The sequence below is a fragment of the Pelodiscus sinensis genome, chromosome 9, assembly GCF_049634645.1.
Source record: "Pelodiscus sinensis isolate JC-2024 chromosome 9, ASM4963464v1, whole genome shotgun sequence".
Lineage (NCBI taxonomy): Eukaryota > Metazoa > Chordata > Testudines > Trionychidae > Pelodiscus > Pelodiscus sinensis.
The window spans coordinates 16726205-16752500 of record NC_134719.1 but is presented as its reverse complement, the minus strand read 5'-3'; the positions used below and the strand labels follow the sequence as shown (position 1 = coordinate 16752500).

General features: G+C 38.1%; 1 protein-coding gene across 3 annotated transcripts in view; it reads right to left on the bottom strand.

The window, feature by feature from the left end:
• Positions 1-26296, bottom strand: part of ATG4C (autophagy related 4C cysteine peptidase) — a 67543-nt gene that overhangs the window by 4658 nt on the left and 36589 nt on the right. For 2 of the 3 annotated variants that reach the window (XR_012905897.1, XR_012905898.1), the window contains exons 11-14: positions 26104-26291; positions 16021-16107; positions 12698-12767; positions 10740-10846 (exon numbers count right to left, since the gene is read on the bottom strand). Coding sequence is in view for 1 of the 3 variants with exons in the window: in XM_006126757.4 (XP_006126819.2) it covers positions 26121-26291 (171 nt within the window). In the remaining 2 variants the exon portion in view is untranslated. Of the gene's footprint in view, positions 1-10739; positions 10847-12697; positions 12768-16020; positions 16108-24764; positions 26292-26296 lie in introns of those variants that run through there. The other variant, XM_006126757.4, reaches the window with a different exon arrangement.

Below are 26296 nucleotides of genomic sequence, written 5' to 3'. Positions count from 1 at the left end.
TAATGGCAGCCCTGCTGACACCGTCTGACCCAGTTTGACAATCTGGATAGAAATTGTAGGGTTGGCTGTTCAATGTCTGTGACTTTAACAGCATTGCTTTGGGCCTGGAATCAATTCTCTCTGTTTACAGACCATTTCACAGCCCTTTACCTGCAACATCACTTGTGTCAGTCCCATAAATACTTTGGTATATATAATGCTTGAATTAGCATAATGGTTTAGGTACAGAGCTTTAAGCACAAAGAAGGACATGTCAACATGTTCTCTTCACTTAAGCAATTAAGAGGCATTATGCTGCTTCAGTGGAAATATCATCAAGGTTAAAGACAATCCCAAACACCCCTCTAACCTTTTTATTCTAAGTCTAATAAATGAGGCATAGAAATTGAAATGTTAGTAAACAGTGCTACTTGCAAGCTCTTTTGTATCATGTTCAATCAGACCTCTCATTCCCCTCTTGCAAAGTGTAAGGAAATGTGAATGTTAACCATAGTCATGGTCACCTATTTAAAGGGTTAGGATTATTTCGTTTATTGCAAAAACTGACCTTGCTGCAAGGATTTTTTTTATTTTGTTATTTTTTATTTTTTGCATCCATTGATAGGTTCTCAATGTTTTGACACAGCCTTGAGAATACTTGTGAATTTCTAATATACATACCTATAGAATACATGCACAGATACACACAATCAAATTCTTGCCAGGATCCCTTCTCTGGCGTGTATTATGTGGGCATCAACAGATTTGGAGGCCATCCCTTGATGCCTTAAATTTTTCTCTACATTTAGCTAGAGAAAGTGACACATTCTGAATTTGTTATTGCAATCGCTGCACTTTTATTTCCACTGACATGATTCAGACAGACTGTGGGTTAAATTCTATCCCTGGAGTTATTCTGACAAAATTGCACTAGGGTTGGTTTTAGCCCTCCTGATTGTTATGGGTTTGTTTTTTACTTGGTTGCTATATTTTTTAATTCCATGTCTCTTGATACCTAAGGATTTTCAAATGCATTGGGACAAACGAGGGGACATGTGAGTCGTTGAATATTGACAATTTTGATGGGCTAATCTCATAAAAATACACAGAGAGCAAGGAATCCGCAACCCTGCTGAGAGGAGATAACACATACACAGTGGCAGAGAGCCAGTTTCACAGTCTGATGCCATCACTGTGCCATCAGGATAGCAGAAAGCAACCAGTTCAAATGAAGCAGTCCCTAAAACCATGGCAATTTTAGCACAATGGCCTTTCCCTTAAAAGTGACCCATTGGTAGACATGAAGAATGAAATGTATTTCACGCATTCCTATAGCAACTATTGCTAGGGGTATCTGCCATCATGTAGTGCTATTCTGAGCTTATTCCTATGTGAATTGTCCATAAGACCGGTTCAACCCAGTTCAAACTTCTTCACCCTAGACGGGACCACCGCAAAAGCAGACAGGACAACCCAGTATCCAGAGCCAGACAATCAATGGCAGATACTGACAATGTGTTGGTCGACTAGTTCTGACTTTCGTGGAGGTTTGGTCTGCTGGAAAGTGGGTAAGACCACCAATACCCTTCACACAGTAACAAAGATGGGTCACTACCAACCTCATTCCCTGGTCTCCCACCACATTATGTAATTCATTCCCTTTGAAGTCAGTGGAAGTCGGAAGCCAATGGGAGTTGCTTGCCTCCTGTAATGGGAGAATAGTGCCCCATCGGATTTAACTTAAACCAGTGATCTAGACACAAAAGGATTTTTATCCCATTGCTAATGCTCTGCACCATCCACTTTCCTGAACTGTTGGGGAAAAAGAGAGAGAGGAGCAAGTGCAGGCTGGGGCAAGGATTATATCTGATACACGGTGTGGGGCATGTGTGGGGCCAGAAATCCAGGCTTTGCCTGCATTCACTGCGATGTTTATTCTCCATCAGTTACAGGCTTCCTACTTCCACATAAATGAACTGAGAGCAGCACCTTTAGAAATCTGTCTAGGCATCACTGCTGGTAGCAGCATTGTCATCTCCCCGAAGAGCTTTCTAAACCCCTGGGGCACAGGCAACAGTAACACACAGCTGCAGGGAGAATAACTAATGGAATCGTGGTGGTTCTTATGGAATCCTTCTGACCCCAAGATGTTGGAGGCTGCCTGTCTCTAGGGGTGTGTTAGCAGGGGCAGGTCAAAGAGGCTCTCTGGGTTCATTGGGGTTTTCAGGATACAATCCCCATCTCTACGTGTCATTGTGGAGTTGCTGGAGCATCGTGGGGCCAGGAGTGTTACTTATTAGTTTTCAGCTCATTGTGATTCAAGGGAGGGGCTAGGGAGATGGGATAAACCATTGTAATATATTTATTTACTTCTATTTTCAAGAGATTTCACCATTCCCAGGTGATTCTGGACAATGGAGCACCCCAGCCTTCTCTTCTCCCTATGCCCTGCTTTGTGCTGAGAAATCACAACTCCTGGAAATGGGTGCCTCACGCCAGAAGAAATTTAAACAAATCCTTGCCTTCATTTCTAATATGTCAACTTAAACTTGCAAACCAAAAAGCCTGGTGTAAGAGAATTGCCTTCCTATATTATGCTACCCCCTCAGGACCATCCTAAAAAGATTACCAAATTACAGCAGAGATTTCCTTGGCATTATGCAGACTAAAATTAATTTGGGCTCATTTTTAAAGAGATCCAGCTATGGTAATTTTATAATTGAGCCATTTCGTTCTATTCTCAATCAGCTTCGAATCAAAGGACAAACTGATGTGAGATATAATGTGTTTGAAATATAATTTGAAAATGAACAATAATTATCACACATTATGGTCTGGTCTGGTTTGATCTGCTCTAACTCCAGTGTCATAACTTTCCTGGAAGGGTGGTTTGAGGAATATGTTAATACCCTGGTGCCACAAACTGACCCTTTTCTTGTTACAAGGGCTATGCACTTCACCTTTTGGACTATATATCAGTGGAGGTACAGCAGCTTCTCTTGGCTGATCAAGTGTGTAGCCCACGTTCTTAGGGCGAGAGCACCATGAAGTGTAGCTGAACTGCAGTGACGCACCAGAGTGCATCCATTTATACTTCCTAAATCATCCTCTTTCATGAAGAGCTGAGACTTATACATTAAAGAGGTCCAGGAACAAGGAAATTGCTCTTTCCTAAAGGATTTCCCCACCAGGCCCGAATCCTTCCCTCTGGGGGAGAGCGATTACTTCCAGATGCTGCTGTGCTTGCTGTTTTGCTGGAGAAAATCCATCAGGTCAGATAAGAGTAATTTTGTTGAGTTGTAGAATACAAGAGAGGCTATTAGGAACAAACACAGGGTTTACACCACTGATCTACTTGGAATGCCCTTGGCTTTAAGAACAGGTGTAGTGCATTAAGTATGCTCCCTGCACACCTCATCTTGCACCTTCTACACAGAGGGCTATTATCAGTGGTCCCTTTTTTCCAAAATGTTTTTCTTTTCTATACTGTAATACTATAGCGCCTTTAGAGAGCTCAGCACAATTAGTTCATAGCTAGATGCTGTGACTCAACGTTTCACGAGCCTGCTACAGATTAACTGTCCATCAGGGGGACCCTGATGATGCACATTAATAGTTCATTGATGCACTTTGATCTAGTCATCTTTGAAATGGGACTAGATCAAAGCACATTAATAAACTGTTAATGGCTGTCAACAGAGTCCATGTAAATAATTATTCTGCAACAGGATGTAAATCCCCAGTTTTCAAGGAATTAAATGTTTATCTAGACAAGACCTAAGCCTCATGCCATCTCTACTATTGCCATTTTACAGCAGGGAAAAACACAGAAGCGGAGGCAAAGCCAGGATTGGAACACAGATAGTAAAACAAGAATTCCTTCTTGTATGACCAATCTGAAAATAAACTTCAGAAGAATCCCACTATGCCAGCCTCCAAGCATATCCTGTTCTCCACCCCAGCATCTGAACTTCCAGTTTTCGTCTAGTACCAGAACTTCAGAAGATGGAAGACTACAAAAGAAGGTGTGTTTATACCTTGTAATCTTGGATTCTGCTCAAATAGTACTCAGATTTGGGTTAAACATCCAAATTTTTGTGTTCTAGTGGTTCTGAGCCTCTGATACGTATGAGATTTGACCATGATTGGAAGATTAATGATCTTGCAAAAGGCTTAACACCAGTAAAGAAAGGAGAATGTTAGGAAGAGGTTCTATGTGTCAGATACATATTTGATAGAAAGTGAAGTGCAACCCATACCTTTGGGGAACATGGCCAGGACAATGCTGATTAGTCAATCAAATTGGAATTATTTCAGTCATTGGATGACTAGTATTATAATAAAGAGACAGGATGGCACAGTAAAATACATATAAATCTTAGGCATGCTGTAGAGTCCATAAAAAGTCAGATTTTCAGTTAGGCATCCATGTACAATGACATGTCTCATTTAGGAAACCCAGCATTCACAGGCACATTAGATTTGACCAGACCAAATAAGCCCACTCATGTCTGCAGGGAAAAAGGCCTGATTTCCAGCCATGGTATTTACACATAAATATGGATTGTAACTTTGAAAATCTATGCCAAGATGAGAAGGACATTTCATTCTTATCCCTCTTTTATAAAGCATATGGATTGAGATCATAAAGTGAATTCTCATGTTATTGATCTGTTTCCTACAATTACATTTTAGACCCATATTATATATATGAATTTCCCTGGAAACAAAACAGTAGGTCAGAAACAAAGGGCTATGATTTCAACAGAGGATGAAAAAGGAGAAGCCTTTTTCAAATTGGCTCCACTAGAACCATCCTCTTTTTGTGGAGGGGGACAGGAGGAACAAGAGAGGAAAGATTATACAGTCGGTGTATAGCTACCCCTCCCAAAAGTAAAGAGATGTAACTGTGTGATGCTCCCAGGCCAAGCCAAGCAAGACATCAAGATTCCATAGCAGCCTTTTGAACTCCAGAACTATTCTGTGGAGGTAAGTTATATTAGTCATACTTGGATAGAAAGCTACTCCTACAGTTCCCTTGCCAGGACATTCACGGCTCATTTTTAAAATATGGATAAGGATGTGGCTATACATTTTGTATCTATTCGTAGTGGCTGTAGTTATAGAAGCCCCATCTTGAGGTTCCAAAACCAAGCTCCTACCGTTGAAGCTAAAGAAGAGCTTCTATCATTTGTTATCCATACAAGGTCTACAAAATAGGGTCAAGCAATGCCATTTCCATCCAGAATAGAGGAGCTGTGCACATAGACACAAGCCAGTTCACAATTTTATTTTTATCATTTTAATATAAATAACCCAGTCCACTTTGACTAAAGCCAGAGATAAGGAAGCATATGGTAGTGTATGATGATAGAATAGATTTAAAAAGTTTACAGCCCAATCATTTGGTCTACCCTCATGTGTAACACAGATCAAAGAACTTCACCCATTTAATTTCAGCATCAAGCCCATAACCACAGTTTTAGCTACAGCATTGCTTTTAAAAAGGCAGCCAGTCTTGATTTAAAGACTTCTAGTCATGAACAATCCACTGCATCCTTCAGTAAATTTGTTCAGTGTCCCTCTCTTTAAAATTTGGCCTACAGGATTTACTCTTCAGGGGGTAGCAGAACATTTAAGAGAGGGTGGGGTTCATAAGAGAGACATTACTATAGCACATGTACTGACCCTCACAGGGCGTAAGCAGGAAATGTTTTAGTATTCCTACTTTTTTTTTTTTTTGGCACAGTGGTAGCACCTAAGACCCATGGACCAAGGGCCCATTGTATTAAAAATAATAAAATGGTCCCTGCCCTAATGGAGTTAGACTCTAAGGCTGTGTCTAGACTGGCAAGTTTTTCCGCAAAATCATCTGCTTTTGTGGAAAAACTTGCCAGTTGTCTACACTGGCCGCTTAAATTTCCGGAAAAGCACTGACGATCTCATGTAAGATCGTCAGTGCCTTTCTGGAAATACTATGCTGCTTCCATTCGGGCAAAAGTCTTTTTCCGAAAGACTTTTGCGCAAAAGGGCCAGTATAGACAGCATAGTACTGTTTTCCGCAAAAAAGCCCCAATCGCAAAAATGGAGATCGGGGCTTTTTTGCGGAAAACTGCGTCTAGATTGGCCACAGACGCTTTTCCGCAAAAAGTGCTTTTGCGGAAAAGCATCCTGCCAATCTAGACGTGCTTTTCTGAAAATGCTTTTAATGGAAAACTTTTCCGTTAAAAGCATTTCCGGAAAATCATGCCAGTGTAGACGTAGCCTACATGCTCTGCCCTTGCTGTTCATGTTTTATGAACCACTCTTTAACGATAATTTCCCCCTATCCATTACAGAGGTTTTAGTCCTTGAATCCATTGGTGGATTGCATTTCATGTCTTGCAAGCCTCAGTCACATTGTCAGCTTTTAAAAGACAACAAACATCACTGCCCAACATTGCACACACTCCAATATACACACAGGCAGCTGCCATTGGCAATGGGACATAGATAAGCCCAAAAGCAAGCAGAAATTCTTGACTGACTCTACATCAGAAATAAGCATCCCTAAAGATCACAATATATGTTTCATTACTTCAAGCTATAACAGAGAAGTTGTTCTGAAATTGTGGTCCATGGACATCTACTGGTCTGGAAATCACTCATACCTCTGTCACAAAGGTGCAATATTTTTCCTTCATTAAGCAGCTATGCTTTCTGCTAGCTGTCGCCCAATCCACCAGTGCTCAAATTTGTAGATGGCACCATATTTGGAGGCATTACAAACGTTCAAAAGGACAGACACCTACTATAAAGAAATCTAGAAAGTTTAGAAAAGCAGGGACTGCACGGAACAATACTAATGAATGTAGAGTCCATACCCAGGGAAGAAATGAAGAATATAAATTGGAAGGGCAGAAACCACCAGGCTTCCACAAAACATTTATTTACACTTTGTCTCTTTAATACTGTCCTAATAATACATTCACACAGCCAAGCTCTATAGTTTCTGCAGGATGTGAGATGTTGGAACGGGCATAGGAGTGTGCTGGAAGATCTCCAGCATAGGGAGCAGTCCAGAATAAAAGCACTGTGATACTCCATTTCTCTAGATAATACCACTACATGTCAGTAGAGCCACACTAATCTACACCAGCTGTGGATCTAGGCTTCAGTCATGAATTCTCCCATAAATGTTAGGATTCATTTGTATGCCCTAAGTTGTATTTATACACCATACAGTGCAGAGTTTACATCTCTCGCTCTAAGCAGCAGCAGTTCTTTAAAAAGTGTGGATTTTTGTACAGCCACTCACTTACACTGGTATTGCTATCCTGGGTGCATATTAACCATGATTGAAACAACGCCCATTGGAAGTCTTAAAACCTTAACCACCAGTTTTACTTCTAAAATAAAGTAAACTGCCAAAAGTTCTGATAAAAGTGACAATTTATATTTTTAAGTAGTACATCCGGAATTTTCCAATAGCTGTAGACAAAGGAATTCTCATCCTGATAAGTATAAGAGCACCAATAAATTTTAGGTAGCTTATGCAAGTTAGGCACTAATGAATGTCATCTTCTGTTTTGTCATGAAAAAAGATCTTTCTGCTGCTAAAGGAGACTGATTTAGATTATGAATAGCTGTAGTGATTTGCAAAAATGGCTCCAGAGAGATAGACTGAGATTCCATACTCATGGCACTTGAGGTTTCTGCCCTTTTTGTTGAAAATTAATTTGTCCTGTGGGTTATTGGATTCTAGCTCAGCCAATGTATATTGCTCAGTCATCACAAATTTACTTAAAATTTAGTGTAGCTGAAGTTCATTCAACAAGACAAAAGTCTACAGTTGAAAGCTTCTAAAAATCTTTTTAAAAACTGGCTCGCACTATAATTGAAAGTGCTGGAATCTAAGTGGATTCACAAAATGTTTTGCAGGTATCAATATATAGTTTATGATTACATTAAAGAGACTTTTTTTATTCAATCTGTTTGACAGTAAAAACAACAAAGTAGTTTATTGTCCCCTTGATGGATAGGGAATTTGGTGTAACAGCCCCATACACATGGAGGTGGAAATTTACATCCCTAAATCAAGAATCTATGCCTTACAACATATTCTACAACCTCCTAGATGACTTCTTTAATTTGACACATATTCCTTTTTATGGGATAGGGAAAGACTCCGGTTATAAAATTTCAAATGCATCTTTTTTTTTTTTTTTGCCTGTTAATCATAGGCAGAGATTTCATTTGCATTTTTGGCTAGTTCAATTGCTTCTTAGAACTATACGTTGTTGTTGTTTGTAAATTTGACATCCCAAAGACAACTGGGCCAAGGTAAAGAAAAAAAAACTATGTAATGTAATTCAAGGAGCAAGATTCTGGTTTAAATTAAAAGGCTCTGAATAACTAGATTAATGGGTCAAAGTAATATGTTATCTTCCCTGATTGTGAATTTTGCTAGCTACAGTGCAAAAACTAAAATGGAGATGATTAAAGAATAAGAATATCTTAAACATTCATAGCAGAGTGGTTTCTCCTTAACTATACAGGATAAAAAATCTTCTTGAACAGATATAATTCTCAATATTTTAAGTTTTATCTGAAACAGTTTCATGTCTTACTTAAATTATAAATATATTTAGAAAAATATACAGGCCTGTTTTATAATTTCAATTTACTGAAAAAACTAACATTTTGCGCACCTACCAGATGGTTTCTAAGTAGTAAGTTATAACAGAGTTCATATGCAGTTCTTCATTGTTTGCACATTCTATATAGAAAAATTATACTATAGAAATGTATATTATCTGAAAATTTAAATATATTTAATTGCAAAATCAATATATACAAAAATGAGTAATCCAAAAAGTTCTAGATAAAAATCTGCAAATGGTACAGTCCAAATCTCTGGGTTTAGGAGGGTGTTTTTATGTTGCAATTTATTTATTTATATACCTAGAGATAGAGCTATATCTGAATTCAGTTGATAAAGTTTAAGCTATGGGGCTATCATCTCTTTGCATGAGATACAAGGCTCATACAATTGCAAGAAATGAGATACAGGGTGATAACCAAATCATGACACAATGGACTGGAAATTTTAGATTAATAAACCTCTTTCAGTGGAGAACTAAATAACTTTTACAGTTTTATCTATGGCTATTTGTTTCTTTGAAGATTTATGGTCCTTGCAACAGATATGCCTCTTATCTTTCACTTTTCAGATTAAAGGAAAATGATTTTAAACAGGGCTCTGACTGGCATAATCTGGAATTGCAGATGATCTTGCTTTAAAAAATAAATGATAAAAGTGAACTTGCAAGTCAAATGAGAACATCTTTGCGCATGTCAGCGGGTCTGGACAAAAATCTGCATACAGCTAAACAAGCCCAATCACTTGTTAGCAAGCATCGATATACACACACAGTCCTTTATCAGCCAGGTACAATCTGTACATGCTTAACGAGGAAATTAAAACTCTTCATGTTGCTGCTGCTTTAATTGATTGATGCTAAAAGTTTAGAAACTAAAACCTAACCAGCTATTACAAAGCTCCTTTAAGCAAGCCTTTTCCTTTGAAAGCAGTATCCTCAATTGAAACTGGCAGCCCACATTTTTAGGTTTCAAGCAGCTCTGTCATTCTGCAAGGAATGTGCCTGCCACTTCACACGATAGCTTGAGCTGAAAGACATGTACTTTGAATCAGAGAATCAATAGAACACTTAATGGACAATTAGGAGAACAGCTGTAGGTCTGTCAGAGACCCATCTGTACACAGCTCAAGCAGCCTAGGCCTGGACAAGGCATGGAAAACAAAGTACACTGCCCCAGGGCATTCGCTCCCATTACAAAATATCCCTTTCATTTTACATTTAATGTTAATATAGTATTCTTTTTTCATTACAAATTTTAACATGTGTAGAAAATTATGGAAATTGCTCAGGCCATTTGTCAACTTATATCATGTGAATTGATCAATAAATTTCACCACTTTGTTGTTAATGTAGATAAATTTTGGCATTTAATTAAGCTACAGTGAAAATGTGGCCAATTTTAATTTCAGCAGATGCTACCTCTTCATCTGTAATACAGGGTTACACTGGCAAATGCAATCCAGTTGCTAAATATTTATAGACAACATGACAATTCCTAAAAGAGTTATCATCAGTGATGTTGGTTCTGAAACAATTAACACTGTTTCAAAGAGCTCTTATGATGAGCTGAAATAAATTTTGAAGAAAGGATTAAATTATGGTTGCACAAATACTTTACACATAAATTTTCATACACCATACACATACGTACACACGCAACAGTAATATTTTACAGATTCACTCTATATGACATGCACACAAATATATCTCAAATGTACTTTGTATATAAAGATATATGTAATAATATGTTTATGTGTTTAGATATAGGCTGGGCAGAATTCAATGTTTATGGTTTTATAATTTGGATAGGATAATATCAATGTTTATTTTTAAGGTTTTTTTTTTAATTATCTATTGAAATTTGCATGGTAGCACAGAATTATGGCTCTTAAGCGTTTTTTCCTATTTTTAAAAATCTAAAGTTTCAAAGTGGGAAATCATGGAGGGGAGCCAGATAGAGAGGTCAGACAATTATTTAATAACATTAGATGCTGAAATTCAAAAAGTTAAAGCTTTAAAGCTATTAAAACACTAATTGTATATTTTGGCATATGATGTACATAAAGTTAATATCCTTAAATCAAACTCTGTTAAGTTTTCAAGCAGCATTTTTCTTACTTTGCTTAGCTGTAAATTGATGTAATTTTTTTTCTGTTGCTGTGTATATATATGGTGAAATTGATGTTCTCCGGTGTTTAACAAATAAAGATTTAATTCTTCTAAATCTACAAGAAATAAAAAACATATACAACTCAAATATACACACATTTGGAACATGGATATATAGCTATGTATGTATGTGTGTGGTTATTTTATATATACACATATAAATACTTACAGATATAACTTGAATATACATATATACAAACAAACTTTATACACTTTATAGTGTATGCGTGTGTGTGTATATATATGTACACACACATTTTATTAGACACACACACACCTCTATGTAGTTGCCTATGAACTAGATCTGTTAAATAATATTTTAATATTTATCTCAAATTGGACTGCTTCCAAAGTTTCCATAAGAGAAATTCATTTCAATAACTAATACTCCTGAAGGAAGCTTTCATATAGGTACCTACTGCAAAGGCAAGTGAAATGCATTTTTGTTGAAAAAAAATTATTTAATATTTTAACTTGAGTATTTTTCTGCATCCTGTTAATGCATGGGCCAGCTTTTAAAACTTTATTAAGCACACACAGGTTTGGCCAGGCAATAAGCAACATAAATGAACATTTGAGGCTTTCTATTCTGCCTTAGGGACCCCAAGATGAAATCCTGCCTCTGACAGCCAGAGGCCCTAGACACAGCCCTCAACAGTGAGGTTTGACATGATAAACTGCCGTATCTCATTTGAGTGGGTAGGGGGAGGTTGCCTGTTGGTGATTTTGCAAATGCCTCTAGGGCAGGAAAAGACTTGAAATCACATTACCATCTTTGCTATAATCCCCCAGACCAAATGGATTCCCACCAGAATCTACATTTTTCTGTAAAGGCCTTACCAGTTAAAGGATAACTTAACTGGAAGCATAAACTTCTGTTGTGAGAACAAAAGTGCCATGGAACAAGGAAATTAAGGATGCTCTCATTCATCTCAGTAACCATCTCAGTAACCATAGGCAGATAAGATGTCTTACCGCATCGAGGGTATGTCTACACAACAAGGTGTGTTTGTGCAAGAGGCTTTTGCACAAAAAGGAGTCATCTACATGGCTCCTTTTTGCGCAAAACCCCCTCTTCCGCAAGAGCCGTTCTTCCGCATTTTTTCCGCAAAAGCAGAGCCTCATTTGCATATTTTTTGGGCAAAACGGGCACAGTGTAGACATAGCCATACAATTTTGCCTTAATGGCTGGATTAATATATAGGCTTTCTAGGCCCATGACTAGGGCACCTGCTCCTGGAGTCACATGATATCAGAATCTCAACTTCCCAGGAAAGAATGCTGTTTGGGAAGATGAGGGAGGAGAAAATGATGTGTGTTCTTTCACTCAAATCCCACCTAATCAAGCTTTGAGAGAGAAAGTGTACACATTATGATGGGGTATTGGAGTTCTCCATCCTCAGATACGGACTATCAGGAATACAGGGGAACAATAGTCCAGAGAGGATGGTCATGAGGCAACCCAAAAAGAGGGGGTTGGGATCTCCCCCTCTCCAGCCCATACAGCTACAATTATCACCCCAAATTCCCATACAAAGGTGGGGCCACACTTCAGGGGAACAAGTCTACTGCACATCCCAGTGAAGAGAGGTGCCCTCGCATCTTTCCATTGGTTGAACATGATGGACACTTCATGAATTTCAATAGAGTTTTTCAATGGACATAGGCCATTTGGGGAAGAGGTGAAAGACGTGCAGCTCCCTAAGGGTCTGATATATAGCAATAGCTAAAAGCTGAACTGGGATGAACTTGCTGAAGGAATGGCCATTGGTGATGCTTGCTGCTGGGCTGCTTTTCCTACTGCAATGTCCAGGAAAGAGGGCACTAGGGCAGAGAGAGGAGTGTGCTCCAACCATTTGCTTGATTACAAAACCAAGAACTCACAAGTTCTAATCAGAGTAACTCACATAACTTCTCTGTGCTTTGGTTTCCTCTTCCAAGCAATGAAGAATACTCACTTCTCTACCTCACAGAGCACTGTATACAGAAGAGAGGGAATTTCACTGGAAAGAATAACAAAGTCCTATTGCACCCACGATATTTTTAAAGGTCCCAATAACAACAAATCCATGCATCTATTTCACCCAGGAAGGGTGAAAGAAGGTTTTTTGGGGGATGGGGATCGGTACAGGATTCCTATTTATCCGATTGATTAGAAATGCTCCATTGAGACACTGAAGCATTTTTCTAATAAACCTAGGGGTTAGCACCATTGTTTTCAGTACAGCTGACCCTTGGATTTGCTGTAAAACCAGAATCATTAGATATGGTCCATTGGTTATATTGGAGCCTTTCTAATGAATCAGAGGGTCAGCTCTACTGAAATAATGTAAAATATCCAGATTCATGAGAAAAAAGGCCATTGAAATGCATAGAGCATTTCTAATAAATCCATATTTTAGTAGCGCTCAACCCTGAATCCATTAAAACGTTATGAAAAAAATAGTTACTGAGCAGGCTCCTGAAGTACTTTTTCCTATGTTAATCTCTCATTTATGTTAAAATGCATTGTAAAAATAGCAAAAGGCACCCATGAAAATTTGTTATGTAAAAAGTCTGCCAATTCCCCCCATGAATCTATGAGCAGCAAGCCACTGATGCTCCTGAAGAGACCAAAAGCATCTTATCACATATTTAGCTTTTGCGTTGCACAAGCAAATTCTAGGAAATGTTCTAAAGTTTCCAGTGCCTGCTACCAAGTTACAGGCTAGGGTGAATTTTACAGTAGTTATGACTGCTGAATATAGGTTCCTACCTATATTATGACTACACTTTGGAAAGGCTATAATTGAGATTTCTTCTGAATCTCTTGGGCAGTTTGGAACCCTTGTATCTGAAGACATCGCCCCTTTTTGCACATTGTTAAAGACTGGGGCACATATAAGGTCCATTTCTGTGATAATCCTTTCTAGGTCTCTCAGCAAGGTATCTTCATGTTTCGAATACTCTTCTTCCAATGATCTCCCAGAGCCTGGAAAGCGATGCCTTTTAGGGCAGAGCGAAAGGCCCCATGGTTTAATCAGGCATTGAACTGCAATCTGTGGCAGATGATGGCAATTAATAAGCACCAGCACTGTGCCACAGAGCCACCCGTGAACTTTTTTAATGCCATGAGGTGCCCCTGCCACTTGATGGGGGACACCAAGATTTTATATAAATAAAATAAACAAGGCCACTTGGCTAGGTGGTGCATCAGATGGTTCTTGGAGCATATTATGGCACAGCATAATAGCCCTTACAGGGCATGTGGGAGCTTGATCAGGTTCCTGTACTCTTTGCTGATTGACAGGCATGGGAAAAGTAGCAAGGAGTCCTGTGGCACCTTATAGACTAACCAAAGTGTTGGAGCATAAGCTTTTGTGGGCAAAGACCCACTTCATCAGATGGATGTTTTGGCATGCATCTGACGAAGTGTGTTTTTGCCCACGAAAGCTTATGCTCCAACACTTTGGTTAGTCTATAAGGTGCCACAGGACTCCTTGCTGCTTCTGCAGATTCAGACTAACACGGCTACCCCTCTGATACTAGGCATGGGAAAGGGATTTCCAGGCTGGGAATTATCCAATCCCATGAGAAGGAAGCTTCAGGGCCAGCTATGAATATCAGACACCACAGGGATTGTGGCTCAGTTCTCCCTAGCGAAAGGAGCTTTCACAGCTTAGGCTATGCTACTGTTACTATTTTGCCACAGGACCTTATCTGTAACCTGCAGGCCCTAGTAGTTTTGTAGCCATGGTGACTACAGACTGCCAGAGCAAAGGTTAAGGCGTTATTCCTTTATTAAACAGAAAGCATAGACTAGTATAATTTTTTTAATTGCCAGTTATTAAGCAGCAATAGCACTAGAACTCTGAAACTGAGGTAACATTTACACTACAGCAGAAAGTCTTAAGTTTTAAGCTACAAAACTCCAGCCATGTGAATAACGTAGCTGGAGTCGACACACCGTAAGTCAAGTTACTGGGGGATCTACACTGCAGGTGGTCGACGTGAGAACCTCACCTGTCGACTTCTCTTACTCTTTTCACCTGGGATAGAGTAACAGGGTCAACGGGAGATTGGATGTTTTGGCAAGTCTTCACTAGACCCACTAAATGAACCGGCAGTGGATCAATCTCAGAGTGTTGATCCAGACTGTAGCGTAGATGTAGCATCAAACAAGCTGTTGCAGTTACTTCTATTGTACAACACAATTAAATGCATGATAGTATTTTAAGTCTTATTTGAAGGACACAGATTTAACTACTGCATTCTGCTAATATCACAGGTCCCAGAGAATGGTTGTTTCAGAACAGCAATATCACACACTTCCTCTTTTAGTGTCATGCAGTTACATTAAGTTCCTTGTATGTGCATGACAAACTGGCATTTTTACATAAACCTTGGAACTGCTAACGGGGTTCAGAAAGTTGTCAGCTGTTGGCCATTTGAAATGGTCAAGCTATCAAACTACTGAAAACTGAGGGCTACAGTGGCAAAACAAACAAGTAGTGGTAAGATGCTATGGCACCAGCACCCTGCAAGAGAGGCAGGGAGTAAAAACTAAGTTAATACCCTCTTGTCTTATGTGAGATACTGCAAGATCTTTAAAATCTATGCAGAAGAGGCCTCCATTTTTTGTCTGTTAAATACCCACTCTTGGTTAACTACATGAAACTCAGTATTTCCTTTGAAAGGTGGAAATCTGAGTTGACCCAGCCAGGATTTGAACTTATCTTCCCAAAAGTTACGATATATGACCAACAGGGAGCTCATACTGCCTGTATAGGGTCTACTTTTCCCTTGATGTTTATGTGAAAAGCTTATGAAGGTAAGGAGATTAGAACTCTTTGGGCTATTGAGCAGACAGGTTCCAGCCTCAAGGGGCTTACAAACAACAATTACTTTGTTGTTTGCTGACCGTGTCATTATACTGGAACGGGATAAACTATCAAAGAGGAAGTTAAAATATGTTCCTCTGACAACAGTCTTCCTTCCAAAATGCAGCCAGATTACACATCACCAAAAAGATCAACCAATTTTTTCACCAAAGGAAAGTCTTAACTATTCTGTGCACACTTGCATTTCAATACTACAGATTATTTGTAAAAGCTACATCGCATCTCACAGTATTGCCACAGCAGGAGTGTAAAAAGTACTGTGACATCTTCAAGCCAGTCTCCCCTTGCTTTTGGTATCTGAAATATATTTCAGCATAGTTTGCTTAAAATTCAGACCGTAAATTCAATACCTTGATCGTGTCTCCTTTACAAGGCTCTTCGAGGAACCAGACGTGCATGGGTTGTAGCATTTTGTAACATGTATATAGGTCCCTATTCTGTCAACAGTCAAAGAGAAGAGGATTGCATCAGAGACATGGGCTAAATCTGTTTATTATATGAATATAGTGTGTTTATAATTCATTGGATGACAGTTCTCCTTTAGCTGATTTTTATTAATATATGTACACAGCAGCTAAAGGAGAACTTTATATACACAAACACTATATAATATAGTATATATAATATAATAAAGTATATTAATAGAATTCTATCTCAACAGATTTAATTCTTAAATGCTACATATACTTGCTTAATCTCTCATTTTAAAAGTAGAAAAGGTTAGATTATAACATCAGGTTAGCTCTCTTTGAAGCAGGTAATAATTAAGTTGATTCACTGTTGCAATTACTGTCAAATCCCCCTTAATTACCAGAGATTTTATAGCAGCTTCATTATACGTCTGCTGTAATGCATTGTGGCCCTAAGGAGAAGTGTTGCAGGAAATTCTGCATAGCACGTATAATTCTAACCTGCAGTTAAAGCTTCCAGTGAAAGCCTCAACACTAAATTTATCTTTTTTTGACATTTTCCCCTATTATTTAAAGTAGTTTAACTGAAGTAACACCACTAAAATATCCACGTAACTTTGTAAGTGAGAACTGATCTCTTCACAGATATTAGAAATAAAAATGGAGAAAATGGTAAAATTAGAGTGAATTATGTCTGGAAAAGTGCTCAAAAAATTTAATAATGAATTTGCCCTGACCAAAAAAAAAAAAAAAAAAAGAGGCAACTGGCACCTCACACTGAAAATGACATCAAAAATAGTCTCCTCTCACCAGAGTCATCCCTCAGGTGAGTAAGGATTAGAAGAAAGAGTCTCCAGTCACAAGTTCCTTTTATTTTTTAAGTATTGCTAAATACAGTTTTTATTTTCTTGGATTGTACACATACAGATAATTATACACACATCACCACCAACTTCCACATTTATAGTTCATTCTTTTGTTACACATACTTTTATAGTATACAGGCTTTGTATTAATGTTGTAGATAATAAAACTTTGAACCCAGATCTCATTATAGAGAAGTTTTTAAAAACACCACTTTGTAAATCTGACCTTCCAACTAACTTTTGTAAAAACATAACCGCATGAAACTGCTGTTTTACAGCTCATGTGTCACTGCTTGTTTCCACTGGAAAAATCTTTACAAATCAAGATCTGTAAATTGAGCCTGTAACAGTTCAAAACAGATAACTGAATAATGTGTCCCACAGATCCCCTTGTAACGAAGGAATTTACTCCACAGAATATATTAGATGCAGAAAGGGCTTCAGTGTCAATGACACTATTGGCAGCTGTGTTAACAGTTAAGGAGCTGGCTTTGTACAGCAGTAGAGTTATTAAATTTCTCCAGAGACCATGACTCATTAATCAAATATTCATACATCTCTGTAAATACACACTAAACAGAGAATACCCTCAGAGTTGAGCATCCCAGCACAAACGCTCTTTCATGTAACACTGACAAAATCCTGAGAACATGCGGTCATGTTTTGCATTTCTAATGCTCTATGTACTCTTTAGTACCCCGATTCCTAAAAACAGAACACAAATGATCTTACTGATTGCAAGTGTTACATAGTTACAATTAAAATTGCTCCACTATTGCTTCATACCATCTTTTTAAAATTGAAGACAGTGAATCAATTCTTCTGTTCTTTGTTTACCACCAGACAAGTAACTTTTTCCCATACGGATGAAAAAACCCAAGGCCATGCTCTTATTAATACAAGAATTTGTATTAGCATGAAAACAACAAACCACTGGTTGAGTTGTGAAGGCCAAAGAACTTCATATATTTGCAAGACATCAGCTTGCCGTGTTTTGCAAATACTTCATCCTGCTTTTCACTGCAGCAGTAAAATTTAATGTCTTCTTACCCAGCCCATTGGAAGGAGAAATAGGGCTGAAAACAAAATCTAGATTCAGTTCAGTGCCCATGATTGTCTCTGTTGTCAGTTGAAACCCAACATCCCAAAACACTGGCAAAAATTGGCATGTTCAGAGCCAGGATTTGGATTCTGCTCCTTATAGAGGGTTACGAAATTCTGATCCACACCTTTCGGTTCAGGTCATTTCTAATTTAATTTAGGATACACAGTCACCACTGTATAGTGTATACACATGGATTATCACAATACTGTGTAGATTTAAAAACCCATGCATCATTTCAAATTAGTCTGTTATAAACCTGAGGGTGCTGGTAAATCTTGAAGCAGACAACTGTCAGATTATTTCATTTATTTTTAGGAGCAGAAAGCACAGCAGTATTGGAACCGATGCCCACATTGCAGGCTTTAAAGAGACACTTAAAAAAAACAGAGCAGCTAGCCTTACAATGCAAGTAAACTCACAATTGATCCAGTTTCAGGATTAAAGTTGGCCAGTTTATTATATAATAATTTAGGAAAATTATTTCTCCTGCTTTTTAATAACGTTCTTTTGAAACGTTTCATTCGATTTATATAGAGGGATTTTTCTTCTTATTTGAAGTTTATTTATTACCGGTAATCAACCTCATTGTTAGCACAGACAGCAGAAACCAAACAGGAAACTTCCCACTTTTTCTACAATTAAATAAATAAGTGTGCTAATTCAAGCATCCTACATTGCTCTCCTTGCATTATTTTGTAGTGGTTTTTAATTTTCTTTAAGTGGAATTGACATTTACATTTAAAAAATGAAGATCATCTTGCTTATTTAATTAAGACAGCCACTGACTGATGCAGAGCAACAATTCCTACCTTCCCTGAAACTTCCTGAAAAACAGAATCTAAGCAATGTAACTCCACTGAGTCAGCATATGCAAATAAAACAATTGTAGGCATTCACTGAATATCACTCTGCAGAAACATTGGGACTGCAGTTCCATTGCCAACTCTTACCGTCTCTTTTTGCCTAAGGACAGGAACTCAAACCTGCAATCTTTACTCAGAAGTAGTAAGTTAGATAACCTTATCTGTTGAGAACTAATCAGTTCTTTGCAAGCTGCTTTACATGTGCAGTCTCTTAGCCTGCCTACATACTCAATAACTTAAATGGATCTCTTTACAGACACAGAGGTTCTCTTGAGCAGATCAATTTATAGGATTAGTTCTTAAAGAAAACAAAAGGAAAGACTGTATATGTAAGTACAGAACTCACAAAGCCCTAGTTTTCAACATATGCACACATACTCTACAAATAGTTAAAAATTACTAAACATTTGTGGATCTTTTTGCTTTAAACAAAGAACAAAAAACTGCTGATTTGTTTTGATGGAAATTATGACAGCTTTTATTAATAAACAGAATGTTTTTATTTGAAAGACCATATGCAGAAAAACCATTGTGAATGTGTACGTGAATAAACATCTAAGAGCTTTCACATAAGAAGAGATTTTGCGACCATTACGAAAAGGCCTTTTCATTGTTCACATGGTAGACTTAAATAATTATGACTACCCATGGATTGCTTGCAACTTGGGAAAGAGATTTTTATTTATAAAGCTCTGCTCATCTAATGAGGAAACCAAAACACTATCTGATGGAGGTGACCAGTCTTACACAGTCTAATGAAAACTACTCAAGGTCCTGATTTTCATTTACACTAAGGCTACGTCTACACTAGCACTTTTGTTGGTAAAACTTTTTACACTCTACCACTAATATAGCTACTGCTGTTCATTGGGGGTGGTTTAATTAAACGGACTGGGGCATTTTCTCCCATTGGTATAGAGTAGTTACATAGGAGACCTTACAATGGCATAGCTGTATCACTGCAGCTGCATTGCTGAAAGGTCTCCAGTGTAGACATAACTTAAGACTATTTTACATGGCCATGATAGTGTAAATTGGTGTAACTAATTTACACTGCCAGAGAGGTATAAACAGCCCTTAGTGTAAGTTTGATTTCATTATCAGTAAGGTGTTCACTACCAAACTACAAAGTAAAATTTTGTTATACAATATATACTGTCATCCTACACTCAGAGGGTTCAGTGCCTGATCAGAGTATAGTTGTCCAGTAACTGGGAAGAATGGACACATTTTAAAAATCATGTCCTAATCATGGAAAATGCATGGATTGGGGAGACACTAAAATAATCAAGCACAGTCTGCTGCAGCCATAGACTATTTGCTTCATCTCTCTCTCTCTCTCTCTCTCTCTCTCTCTCTCTCTCTCTCTCTCACACACACACACACACACACACACACACACACAGTTTGTTCATTCCGCTATCATTCGCCTTTCATAATTCACTCATCATTAGAGTTAACATGACATCCATAACTCCTGGAAATAAATCAGGTCTCAGAGTAAGCCCATTCTCTACTGTAATTAATGTAACTTACAAACATGCTTCCCATGTAAGCCACATTTTCAGCAAATAAGGTTGCATCATGATTTCAATGCACATCTTTTGTCTAGGCGAGCTTAAAAATTACCTAGACTTTCCTTGGGCTGAAAAAATCATTTGCTTAACAAGATTAGAGAGCAGGATCCAACCATCCACACCTAACGTACTTGATTGCTGTAAAAACAATACACAGCTACCCTACCCACACTAATTTCTATGGTCATTTCATAATCAGAGAGTATCCACGATATGAATCTTAGTCCTTCTTTCAAGCTCACTTCTGCCTTGGTGTTTGTCACCACTAGTCTGGTTCACAAGTGATGACAAACACATGGGCCATCATAACCAGGATTTCTTAGAAAACTGGTGGCAAAAGGGGTTTTGGTCACTAACTAATCTAGAGATTTGTGGAAGACAACCCCAAGACTTCACTTTAATAAATGGAGGCATATGCATTTGCTAGATGCAGAAGGCTAAGTCTCAGCTAGTTACCCAAAGCTCTGGCAGAGAGGACTCCTGCTGGTATAAGATACTGAAAAAAACCCTCCTAAGAAAAGAAGGGAAACAGCAGAAAGTTATTGGGTGGGGAAAGAACAGATCTATTTACAATATGGCCATATTTGCCAAATTCTATGATAGAGAGGCTAGTTCCATCAAGAAAGCAAGTACCTAATCAGTCAATGATTTGTATAACCTGTTTAAGAATATAGACCACTGCTGTGTGTGTGAGTAACTAATGCACAGTTGGCTTGTGTTTGAAGGCAGCAGCAGCAACAGTGATGACACAAATTGATTGCACAGTATTCAGGAGAAGTAAAGAGAATTACTATGCAATTAACATAGTTTCCAATTAAAGTCCCCAGTAGTTACAGAAAAACATTAATTTCTAGTAACTTCGTAATTTAACTTGTGTCACCACTGTACAGGAACCTTCAGAGATGAGGACAACCTGTGAACTTGCCAGTGCCGGACTCAGGAAATATACTAGCATGCTTTCCAAAACAGTGTGTCACAAGTCATTAGGTCTTCTTTCTGAGCCTTCGCCATTTTTTCACTGGGACAATGAGCTCTGAACAGAAAATAAGACTGGTAGAGGTTAGGATCTTGAACTATTAAGTTTCAAGACTTATTTAATAAGCTTTCTGGGCAACATGGAAAAATAATGCAGGGCTATGTAGCACTTTAAAGACTAACAAGATGGTTTATTAGATGATGAGCTTTCGTGGGCCAGACCCACTTCCTCAGATCAAATAGTGGAAGAAAATTGTCACAACCATATATACCTTTGGTTGTGACTATTTTCTTCCACTATTTGATCTGAGGAAGTGGGTCTGGCCCACGAAAGCTCATCATCTAATAAACCATCTTGTTAATCTTTAAAATGCTACATAGCCCTGCATTTTGCTTCAGCTACACCAGACTAACACGGCTACATTTCTATTACTGGAAAAATAATGACACTAGCTTAGTTGTATTTGTCTATTTATAAAATTCGGAGTCCTAGTATAGTATAGGAAAACCATGTATAGAGATAGAGATAGAGATGAGGACTACCAAAGGTGAAACATTATGGGTAGTGAAGTGAATGCAGGAGCATTAACATAGACACGATTAAATCCATGGTAACAGATCAAATTTACCAGGAATATAGAGAAGAGAGGTTATGGAACAAAGGTTGCAAGAAATCTGACCAAGAGGGATCAGAAAAAGATTTAAGGCCAGGAATAAGACCTATATTTCATTGGAAATACAAGTAGAAAATTTACTCTTTCCTAAGTAGCCAACCTGGAATTTAGCCTGGACTGCACTTCTTTTCCCAAGAACTAGCACAGAATTATAATTAATTCCCCTTGCTCCTTCAAAAGATTCCTTTGCATTCATTTTTGTCCCCCTTTCCTTAATAGAGGTTTATGTAAATGAATTTTGAGGCAATTACTTAAATCACCAACATGGAAGAAAGAACAATAAATAGAAGTTGGAGGTATGAGCAATAGGTAGTTGAAAATTACTACTAATTTCTAACAAATTTGTACAGTTGGTTCTGAATGCCACACTATTAGGGTAGACTAAAGGACACAATAGCATCTTCACCAGGTGTGTTAATAATAACAGTTTTCTATGCAAGTTTTCCCATCATAAATATACAACGAAAGGTCTATCATTAAAATTAAATTAGATAAGATATTTAAATCATAGGCCTTCTTTATAAGTTATAAGACTAAGAACTGAAAATGTCTCTATAGATCCTAGAACAAATGTGAATCTGTTGAAATATTCCAGATCCATTTTTGTTTACATTTTATTGTAAATATCCATGATCTCCACACTAGAAGGAGGAACGCGGCCGTCTTTGGCAGGATAGCTGCCAGCCTGGCCACCAAAGGCCACATGCGAACCCAGGAGCAGGTTTGCATAACAATCAAGTTGGTCCAGTGAGACTCCCAACCCTGAGCTTCCCCTCCTCCTTCTTCCCCCCTCCAGCTCCCTCCTCTCAGGTTTCCCCCTCTCCTCTCCCACCCTCTCTTCTCCCTTCTCCCGCCTCCTTTCCCCAGTCTCACCAGAGTTTCATTCCCTCCCCCCAGTTTTGTTAAATAAAGAGTTTGTGTTCATGAAAATACATGTATTTTATTTGACATCAGGAAGGGGGGTGAGGGAGGAATGAGGCACAAGCCCCCAGTGGGGCAGACCAGGGAGGCTCACAGTGCTCCTCACGGTGGAAGCTCTCCCGCAGGGCCTCCTGGATACTGACAGCCCCCCCGATAGACCTCCCAGATAGCAGCCTGCAGAAAGTGCAGCCAGGCTCACAGCAACGCATCCCAAGAGAAGCACCAGAGTGCCCAGGGGCAGCTCTGGCTCCATGTTGCAGAGTGCTGTGGTGTCCTGAGTGAGGGCAACCAGAGCACGCAGAGACAAATTGCTTTACTGTCCCTCATTGAGGTAGGCAAGCAAGCAGGGAAACCTGAGAACTGGCTGTCCGGGGGGGTCCCTTTAAGCACAGACCTCAGATAGTCGCAGGCAGCAGCCCCCACACAGTAAGTCCTGACCTGGTGCCCTGCCGGAACTATTTCCGGTCAGGCTTAAATGCGATTCAGCATCCACTCAGTGTGGAAACGCTATTTCGAATGCATTTTGTGTGTAGACGTGTTATTTCGAAATAAGCTATTTTGAAATAACTATTTTGAAATAACACTGTAGTGTGGACACACCCTGTTAGTTAGTTACTGTTGAAAAGAAAGGGGTCTCTAATAGGGAATGAAGGGACATTTCTTTTAACAGACATGTGGGTTTAGGAACATACATGATAATATACATCCTACTGTAATATTTACTATATCATATTTATTCTTTCTGATCTCATAGATACTTACCTTTCTGTTGCTTCTTTGACAGAAAAGTATATAAGAACAGCCATACTGGGTCAGACCAAAGGTCCATCTAGCCCAGTATCCTGTCTTCTGATATGGTCAATGCCAGGTAGTCATGTGATCCCTCTTCTGTCATCCATTTTGAGCCTCCGACAAGAGGCTAGGGACACTATTCCAACCCAGCCTGGCTAATAGCCATTTATGGACCTAACCTCCATGAATTTATCTAACTCTTTTTTGAACCCTGTTAAAGTCCTGGTTTTCACAACATCCTCTGGCAAGGAGTTCAAGGTATTAAATTAAAGTTCACTGCAGAATAATAAAAACAACCAGGCAATGCCATAATTAGGTATTTTTGTGAAGGATCAAAATATTCATTATACATCCACTCTCCTTAGGTTAGCACGTGTCGCACTCTTTACTTTTGCAGATTATGTTTACTGATTGCATCTTTGCGTCTCTGATTATGATGTACCCACTTGTCCCTTGTAATAGCCCTGCAATCAGGGGCCTGGTAGGTTGGTATGGATTTAAGGCAGATTAACAAAGCCATACATATTTGTTAATGTATTACTAAAAGGAGGGCATGACGTTATACAAATACTTAATGTATAAACTCTAGTGAGGAGAAGAGGAATTACTTAGGATGGTACAAGAACTTAACTTTCTGGAATAGGATGAAATTAAAGGGAAAACTTTACACAGAAGAATATTATTGTGTGAAAAACTCTCACAAGTAAGTGCTGGAAGTCCCATCACATGTGACCATGAATACCTGAATAAGCCAGACACTTATAAATGTACATGCATAAAGGGGAACTAGATAACTAATAACATTCCTCCTGTTTCCAATCTGTATGACTACAATAAATTTAACATGCCTAATAGGCTTTAAAGAGTGAGAGGTCACAAGTAACTTTTTAAGCAAGAAATCAAAAACAACATTTAGTTTAGACAGTTTTTTTGAATCAATACGCAGTAGTCTTTTTCTGATCATGAAATATTTAGTTTTGACCATGGGAACAATTATTACTCCCTTTTCGTGACACATAGGATATTATTTGGATAGACAACATTTGTGCATTCTTGTGCCGAAAAGGCACTTTAGAAGGAGTTAACAGTTGATTTACAATAAAATTTGTCTTATTACAAAGTATTTGCCCCTCATTTTTTAGATACAGAATTCAAACAATGTATCATTACAGTGAAATGTACCATTACAGTTCAAAAGGACATGCATTTAACATTCTCGTACCTTTAATTTTTTAATTTGTACAGTGTGAGTGTGTATTTTAAATTCTGAATTTGCTTTGTTAAAGCATGAAACTATTCATGTAGATTTATCTGCTAGATGTTTTATGCACCTAAAAATCATCACAAGCAATTTACAGTAATGGCAGATAACAAAAGATCATATCCCAAAATATTTACAGTCTGCTCCTTATCTGCTGTTTTATGCTCTGATTTAGAAGCGGAATGGGTAGGAATAGAAGTCTCAAAAATTACATGGTCAAGACAGGAAACAAACACTTCTCCCACTTAATAACTGTCTATCTGCTTTGACTGGTTAAAGTTAATATTAATAATGTAACCTTTAAAAATTGCAGGGGAAATCCAATACTTTATATTCATTCCTCATATTAAGGTTCAAAAGCAAGTTTAATGAATAGCCTTTATAAAATAATATTGCTAAATAGTATCTTAGCTCATAATTCTGCTTATATAATTGCATCTGGATTGTAGCTAAAAATTACTATTGATATATCAAAGTTACATTTTTAGTATGCTCTGCTAAAAAGGTATCTCATGATTATAACTACCACCATTATTGGGGTTTAAGTAGCAAAATAGATTAAATGCATTAGACTTTTTCTTCAAGAGCCCTAGATTCAAGTTTTGCTTACAACTGGAAACGATCTAGTAGTCTCAAAACTAGAAGACATATCCACACCACTAAACCACCACATAAATGGAACTGGAACAGCAGTGGGAACTGCAGATCAAGACGAGGCTCACTGGAAGAGCTATCCAGGAGGGCATGCACGGTATCCGTCCACGTTACATTGTGTCTAACTTAACAACTCTGTCTGTCTTCACTAGCAAAAAGTGTCACTGTATTCATCCAACTATCAGTGAACAAACCAAAAATAACTAGTTATTACATTTATAAGTGACATTTGAAAGACCTAACATATACAAGATTATAATCTTTATAAAACAAGATCAATTTCAATATTGCTTGCTTTGTGCTGTACAATTTTTTAAAAGGACAGCTGTCAATACCTTATTGTAAAATGTCCTTAAAGCAAGACAAACTCTTCTGTACTAAATCTTTTTAATCTCTTCTTTTCATTCTTGGAGAAAACATCATTTTCTTCATGAAGAGGACTGGAGGCAAAGTCATAGTCTCTAGAATGACCCTTTACAAAAGTAAACAAAGGATATTTCTCCTTAGATGAAGATTTCAGCATCTACA